Raw genomic sequence first — 8,590 nt, forward strand, 5'->3', positions numbered from 1 at the left:
CCTAGATTGGCTGCTGATCTTGGGGTCAGAGTCCTCAGTGTTCTTGTACAGAGAATTTTCTCTGCTTTTAAGTAAGCTAACTTGGAGATAGTTATGAAATACTTTAAGAATTCCTAGAAATTGCCTTCCCAACCAGTTTATAAGCCTTCAAATTTCTTCCTCTGTTTCTTCTCTCTCTCTGTGCCTGCCTGCCTGTCCCTCTGTCTGTCTCTCTCACCCCCCATGCCCTATCATTATGGCTAACTTAAATTTATACTACTTTAAGACCCATTTTACTAGGCTGGCCCCCACGACAATGGTGTTTGTACTTCTTTCCATAGTACCAGGACTTCGAGCCCTCCTTCCTCTGTGACCTTGGTGGAGCGCATCTACAGTCAGACCTCCTAGAATTTATCTAGTTACTTGAATCTGAATGGTCCCCAAAAATTCATGTGCTAGAACCTTAATACTTGATGCAACAGTGTTGGGAGGAGGAACCTTGTGGCAGGCAGATTAATTTTGTATTGTAACGACTACAGGATGGGCTCATTCTCTGTGCTTGTTGCCACATCTCAAGGACAGGGAAGTCCCCTCTGAGGAGCGCTGTGTTCAAAGACTTATCTTGGAAGCACGGAGTCCAATCTCTAAACTCCCAGCATCGTGAGCTTGGATTTCTAGCCCCTCAAACTGTGACACACAAATTCTTGTCCTTCATGTATTACCCAATCTCGGGTACTCTCATAAAGCAGAAAGAACCAATTAAGACCTATGTTCATTTCCTCTTTTTATCTGTCATCCCTCTCCTTATTTTCCCAGTGAGTTCTCTTTTGTGAACTGCAGGGTTGATCGAAATCCTTTGCCTCCAGCCTAATCCTTTCCACTTTCACTAAAGGCTCTTAAGCTCTTTGTTTTGGAGTAATTTTCTTTAGCACAAGGAAACAAAACATTGAACAAACAAAACCAATTTTATAGACTTTAAAAGTCTTACAAGAGTATCTTACTCATTATTTATGGCCTCACTTGCTCAGTGCATTAAATGCCTAAAATAAAAAGCTGCTTTACAGTCAAATATTTCAGTCTTCTAGTTGGATTCCTTTATTCTCATTTATAGTACAGAGGACAGACAAAGAAATAATCCAGTAGGAAATAATTTTTAAAGCTGATTTCAAACAACATAAACAAGAGGTTCCTGTGCTCAAAGGAGTCATGGACAGGTAAAGCGCTCTTCCGAATTTTGTTTTTCTATTGTCTTTTCTGCTGAAAAGACTAGGTGGTATCATATCTAACCTAAGCTTTGAAGAAAAGTCTGTTGTGATTTACCAGAATGTTTAGGAAATGTCAACATCACTGGAGTAAATCCATTGTTTCCCAGGGAGTTCTGTACATTTTAATAGAACATTTCTGGCATTTTTGCTTTTATAAAGAGGCAAAATAATATGCTAAAGTGAATGTGTGCTTATACGGAGTACATCCTCTAATGGATGAAAACAAACATTACTCAACCCCCAAAGGATGTGTAGAGCCATCCATTTTCAAAACACATGCACAAAAAAATGACAGAATTTTATAATGGCATAAAACAATATATGGAAATGTTCTAAAAACTATTAGAAGTTCCCAAATTCACATACCAATTTTGTTAAAAGATTGACAATTGCAAGTAACCTATCAAAAAACAAGAGAAACTCTTCCTTTAAAGTGACCATTTCTATAAGGCAGGAATGGGGAGAAATGGCTACAGTATGTCACCTGATTCTTAAACCATGCTGATATCTGTGACAAATCATATTTTTCTTAGTAAGTCACACTGAATGAGAAAAAGAAAGTAAATCATCATGAAAATGCAAGTGAGCTGGTAATAATAACCTAGTTATAGCTGCCTGGAAATAGGCATTAAGTTGTAGACAGCATAAATCTTACAGAGTTTTGTAAATGATGGTGGTTTTCGGTAGCCAAATAAAGACAAACTATAGTAACCATGGATGCTTTTCTTTTTGCTCCTTGGCATGGCTTTTTACAATGTTTAAAGTCAAGCTCATAACACCATATGGTTCCAGAGGCATCTGAGAAAGAATTTTAAAAATTGCATCTTTATTCAAGCAATCTTCCACATTTTGGGGTGATTGCTTCTCTCTTGCCCTTTTGCGGTGTCCCATGAGGTTCTGCCGAGTTCTCTCTCACCGGGTGCAGATGGGCTTATAGCTCAAGCTTCGAGCTGCCCCTTGTAAGGCGCGCTAGGAGGGCCGCTGCTAGAGACTTGCACTTCCCTGAAGCTGAGCTTTGCTACTTGTGCCTCCAAGCAGTCACCTCCAATTCCAGAGATCAGCAATGACATCTCATACTCCGCTTCCCTCCCCAGATGTGCACATTAAAAACTAAACAAAAACTCTGACTCAAAAATTTCCATTCAATGTTCCTCTATTTTCTTCTCAGAGATGGGGACCAATCCCTAGCTGATCTTTTTTTATTTTTTTATTTTTTTATTTTTTTTTTAATAATGGCTTTCCCCCCTGCTACTTAAACTGAATTCTTATTACTCCAAATTAAATACATACTTTCTAGTCTTGACATTGCTAACTAATGAGAACAATTCCTCTCTTTGCTTTGGGTAGCTGCAGTCAGAGTACTTATGGATGAAAATCATATCTTCCCTTAGCCTACTTTCTTAACTGAAGGCTACACAGGTGATAATATGGGTTAATTGTTGCTATAAAAATATTTTCTATCCTCATAATGAAGTAATTTTTTCCTTCAAATCATTTTCATTTCTCACACTTGCACAGTGTTCCTAGGATCTGAAGGCACTGGGAGAAGAGCCCTTTCTGTCTCCCAGATACAAGACCTAAAGCAAAACGAGAGCCACTCCACATGCACAGGCCGCTCAGCTCTTAGTTCCTGTGCTGATTTTTTGTGCCTTTTTCACCCTCGTGCTGAGTTCAGAACCCTAGTTTCTCTCATTCATTCTTTACATCTGTACAGGGACATTTGCAACCTAGGGCATGGTTTTTGAAAGTACAGCTCACAGTCCATTTTCACAGATGAATTTTTTTGAAATATAATCATGTGCTTTCAAACATGTGCTATCTATGTCAAAATGAAGCACCTCGGACAAAAATGATATAACCAGCAAAGCCCAGAATATTTATTAACTGGCCTTTTATACAGTTTGCCAACCCCCAGTCTAGGACATTGTTTGCATTCAAGTCGGCTTTGCTACTTTCTCCACGTAAGTGAACCACAGCAAGTAAATCTCTCCTCTGTCCTCCAGCATTCTGTGAATGTCTTATAGCAGAGCAAATTGTAGTTTCTAATGGGAATGGTCTCTGCATTCATGAGGTAGAAGGAATGGCTTGTACTTTTTATATAAGCATGATGGTTCATGAAAGTGAAGGCTACTTTGCAAGCATGTGTATACCTTTCCCATGTCTGTGCAGACTATTCTGTTCATTGATCTGACTCACCAACTTGGACCATCGGGAAGACAAGAGAATCCGGGCCAAGGCCAGGTACTCACTATGTGCAGCTGTAGGAAGTCGCCGAGTCCTGGAGCACTGTCAATGCGTACCAAGACGCCATCCTTCACAGTGGTGCTGAAGCCCACGGCCAGGCGGTCAGAGCGCGTGCTGGGCCTGTCGTTGGATGGCCAGGTGTAAAGGATGAGGCCACCACTTTTCCCAAAGATGTAAGTAGCGCCAGCTGTGAAAGCAAGGAGAGAAGGTGACATGAGGTCACTGTGTGACATACTGCCAGGTCTAGCACACTGCTGAGATGCCACTGAACAGCTGCAGAGAGATGTTCCCCAAAGGACAGTCTTTGGTTATACAGAGGGATGGCTTCCAAAGCCTCAGAAGTTATCTGTCACCCCAAATTAAAAATGAAGGAAATAGAATGAATAACAAAGCAGATGGTCATGGGAGCCGTTTGTAACATCTTCAATTCCTGCTCAGTACCAGAGGGCAAAAATACGCTGTGTGTAACAGATTGGGCCCAGGTGACAACTTTTCTGTCTTCCGTAACAGCAGAATCAGTTTCACATCTTGGCAAGGACCAGCCTGATATAGGAAAGTGTCCTCATCTCTTGGGATTGAATGCTCTGAGGGTGGAGCTAAGAGCAGGTCCAGGGCTACCGGCAAATGCACCAGCCCTTTCTGCTATCAGCTCCTCCCAGCCTACAAAAAGGAAAGCCATCCCTGGGAAAAGCAAGTTAGATGGGTCCAGGATCCCTTTTCTGAAATGCTTGGGGCAAGACATGTTTGAGATATCATTTTGTTCTTTTTTTTTTTTTTTTTTTTCTTCAGGTTTTGGGTTACTTTATTCACAGAATGAGATACTTTGGGAAGAGACCCACGTCTGTACATAAAACTCCCTTGTGTTTCATGTGTACCTAACGCACACACTGCCTGAAGATCATGTATGTAGCATTCCACTGTGCTTGTGTTTGGATGGGGGCTGATGACACAAGGTCACGCGTGGAGCTTTTCACCTGTTGCCACTGAGGTCACTGAGTTCTGAGTTTTGGAGCATTCCAAATGTTAGATTTGGGGTTAGGAGAGCACAACTTTATGACACAGTTATTTGCCAAGTGAACTATTTTGTCATCAGTATGCAGGCAAAGTTACCTTTCAGGTTAGGGAGATAACTCAGAGGTCTAAGCACTTGCCTAGCAAGCACAAGGATCCAAGTTCGATCCCTGGTACTGCTATTCCGGAACTGGGAATGGCGGCTTTTGCCTGCAAACCCAGCACTGAGGAGGCTGAGACAGGAGGATCACTATGAGTCTGAACTACATAGTGAGGCCTTGTAGCCAATAAATAAATAAATAAAAAGAAAAATTACTTAAGTTCTTTTATTTATTTATTTATTTTGTGTATTTGGTACAGGGTCTCACTCCTCAGTCCTTTAAGTTCTTTAAAAAATAAACATTCTTTCTTCTTAGTGGTGTTAGGTATCTGGTATTAGAGTATTAGTGATTATCTTCTTTTCCAAACTGAATCTCACAAAAGAAAAAATAAGATGTAAAAAGCATGGGAAAAAAAATCCCAGGTTAATGAAATTTTTAATACAATAATTGGTAACATGAATGATGACTAGTTTTCTGTTTTGTTTTATTTTTGTGGTCAGCTGAGCCCACCCTGGGGTGGGGCTGGTGTGTCATGTGGGGCTGGGATCCAACCGCGATCTCTGAGTGATTGCCTAAGCTTCCCTAAGCAGGCGCTTTAGACCGCTGAGCTGTCTCGCCGCCCCATGAAGGATCGCTAGTGTCTTTATCATTGTATTTAATATTTGCAATTATCAGTGCGAACTCAAAAGTTTTTAAGAACATACTATTATAAACTATTTTTAAAGCACTTAGGAAGAAGAATAAAACATATATTTTGGAAATTGTTGAGGCGTATGAGACATGTTCATTTTGATTTGGCGATAGTGCAGGGCAGGAGATACGGATTAGAGAAAAGCATTTAGATTTGTAGCCGAAGTAGATCAGCCACCGCCGCCTTAGTGGTTCTAAGGACACCGCTGTCATCCACAAGTGTTTCCTGCCACGTGCGAGGCGTCTCGGAGTTCCAAGGACATGTGGCACTTGGTTTCACTCTGCGAGTGGCATGTTTCATATGCCTTCAGCATTTACAAAGCCTCATGCACTGCTCTGCATTTCTTGTTAGAGATCGCTTACTATTGGGTGGAATTAAGCCGGCTGAAGGGAATGAGTTATACACCTTTCCTGGAAACAAACTCCTTGGCAGCTCCAATCGGGAGCGTGGGTCAGATGTTATCCTTCCTAAAGCACTAAGCCACAATGAATGCTGAGGTATAAAATAATCTTTTCTGTTCTCTGTGGAAGGTCATCATCCTCCTTGCACCAGTTTGCTGAGTTTGTACATTGCATATAGTTTGACATTGTTTTCCTTTCATTAATTTTTAGGTCCTTTGGAGATGGCCTCTGGAAAATCCTCCACTTTATCTGGAGACTTTGGGGTTGTGGTATGTAAAGTTTATGATCAATTCTATATGCAAAACAATGTTTGCGCCTTACTATCCACAAATACCCTCAAAGCTTCTTAAAATTAGAAATGTGGGTGTAATGATTTACCCTTGATATATCTCCATCTGTGAAGAATTTAAATAAGTCCCTCTCTGAAGATAATTACAAATGTCATCATTGTTCCCTTTATTCTTTATTTGGAAAATGAGAAGGTTATTCAGTGATTAATGTATAAAATCACCAAAAATACAAATCAGCCTGTGACATTTCATGGAGCTTTATAAAATTTTACTCAATTCTATTGTAAATGCATTATTCAGTCTTCTTTAGAGATATTTCCACACTCTATGAGGAAATACTTTTGTCACCGCAAAGATAAGTGACAAATTGATAACAATGACAAAATACACATAGGGCTTAACAATTTGCAAAGCCCTTCAAATCTATTCACTGAAGCTCCACATTTGCATGGGATATTTTATGTGTTAACAGAAATTCTGATAGTTGACTTAATTCAGTGGCACTTCTGCGAAGTCCCCAGCCCAAGACTCCTACATCAACTTAAGTCTCCCAGCAACCATGCCAGAGGAGTGGTTGCACTGTTCTTCTCACTGTACTTAGTTCTTTTCACTTTTCCTTTGACAAAAATGGAATGAGAACAAAGCCATCACCCTAAATTTGCCATGTGCAAAAGCTCTTCTGGTTCTTCTCACCCTACCAACAGCTTGACAAACTTCTTACTGGTCTCGTGCATCCCTCATTGCCCTGCCTAGTAACTCCCAGAACTCCGAGACAAAGAGAAAGAACATGTTAAAGGACTGATACATGACTTCTTAGATATAGTTGTTAGGAGGTCAGAGTGATTTTTGTTTTCAAATAAATGAATAGTAGCTTCCTCATGACAATACTAGATGGGAACAATAAAGATATAAAATCCAATTTGACACATTATTTTAATTGCTTCCATTATTGGGAATTTATAATGTCACTGTGTTAGATAATTATAATTCCATAGTTGAAAAGGGCAAAAGAATATGAAGTGTTTAGTAAATGACTTTTCTTTATAGTGCAGAAAATAGTACTAAAGCTTATGTTTGTGGCACCACATTTTGTAGGGAGGGTGAATGAAGAACTTGTCTTTAGAGGCAGTTAATTACTTACAATTTTCTACCCTGATGACATTGCTCTTCACTTTTTCTTGTTTTGCCTCTTGTACAATTTTTTTAAAAATAAATACAGACTTTCTGTTAAGATTGATTGAAAATACCTAGAGTTCCAGAGGAAACTATTTTACTTCACATTTTCAAGCAAAAAAAGTAATTTTGTGGTGTATAGATGTGTATTACAAATCAACTTTTGGGGAATTTCTCTGGAATTCATCGAGGATGTTCATTGCTAAGCTATGCAATACCACACCGCATCCTCTCTTTTCTGAATCTAGAATATCTGACTGCTAGTTTCTTATAATGCTCAGTATGGTATTGTTAAGACAGTACCACACTTATTAATAAACAGAACCATGTGAATTTCTTTCTGGTAGACAACCAATGATCAGTCTTGAATGAAGGCAAAATGGCTATTGTGGCATCCTGACCATTTATTTCACACTGTAGTAGTTTTCAAGCTTGTAAACAGCTGAGGTTACTTCATAGGTAAGACCAAAATGACTTTCAAGAATGAAATCTCTGCACACTGACCCCTAATCAAGATTAAATAGATAGTCTTTGTCTTCCAAGATGGTGAAAGTATGCCATATTATTTAAATCATGACCCACAGGTTGTAGAGTTGGCTTATTGTTTCATAACTGACTAGTTACTTACGGTTATGGGACTGATGGCGATGATAGAACAGGATTTAGACGTATAACAATTTGTGTTTTGGGGTCTGCTCAGTATGTGTTGGGGAAGAATCACTTGGCAGGAGAAAAGGATTTACCAGTTTTCAGGGCAATGATGAAGAAGGTCTAGGAAGCAGCCTATTGCAATTGTAAATAAGCTGATCGGCGGGTGATGTATGAGTTCTCAAAGAGAATGAGGGCTACAATTTTTTTCAGGTTCACATAGTTCCAGCATTCTTCAAAACTTTGATGGCTATTTTGTTAGAATTCAATTTGTGATGTCAACTCAGCCTTTCCTCAGTCATCATCACTTGAATAATTATTGTTGTCAATGATTTTACATGTAAACTCCAGGCCCTGGCTCTATAATGCTATTTCTATTTCCAGTCTCATATACAAAGAATTCATTACTTTTCTTACAGATCAGTAATAGATATAGAATCGTAGTCTCACTTAAAGTTCACCTAAAATATAAAAATTACATGCATACATATATGTGTACATATATTTGTAGGCATATGTATGTATGAACAATAAGAAAATTAAGTTAGAAAGTACAATTAAACATCTCTAATTAATTATGTTACCTACAAATAGCCTGAAAAAAATACTCAAAAACACTACTGGAAGAGAAAGTAGGTGGAACTCTTGAAGACATAGGGGTAGGCAAAGAGTTCATAGACAGAAATCAAATAGCACGGGTAACAGTTGAAAGACTTAACAACTGGGATCTGCTCTTACTGAGAAGTTTTTTCACATCAAAAGAAATTACCAATAAAGTGAAAAGGCA

The 8,590-nt window shown here is 39.1% G+C and overlaps 1 protein-coding gene across 6 annotated transcripts in view; it reads right to left on the reverse strand.

The window, feature by feature from the left end:
- The window catches only part of Nrxn3 (neurexin 3), a 1,645,001-nt gene that overhangs the window by 404,703 nt on the left and 1,231,708 nt on the right, over window positions 1-8,590 (reverse strand). For all 6 annotated transcript variants that reach the window (XM_004624712.2, XM_004624713.1, XM_004624711.2 and 3 more), the window contains one exon: window positions 3,494-3,675. In XM_004624712.2, the coding sequence (XP_004624769.1) occupies window positions 3,494-3,675 (182 nt within the window). The remainder of the gene's footprint in view (window positions 1-3,493; window positions 3,676-8,590) is intronic.

Source organism: Octodon degus, unplaced genomic scaffold, assembly GCF_000260255.1.
Source record: "Octodon degus isolate 3935 unplaced genomic scaffold, OctDeg1.0 scaffold00007, whole genome shotgun sequence".
NCBI lineage: Eukaryota > Metazoa > Chordata > Mammalia > Rodentia > Octodontidae > Octodon > Octodon degus.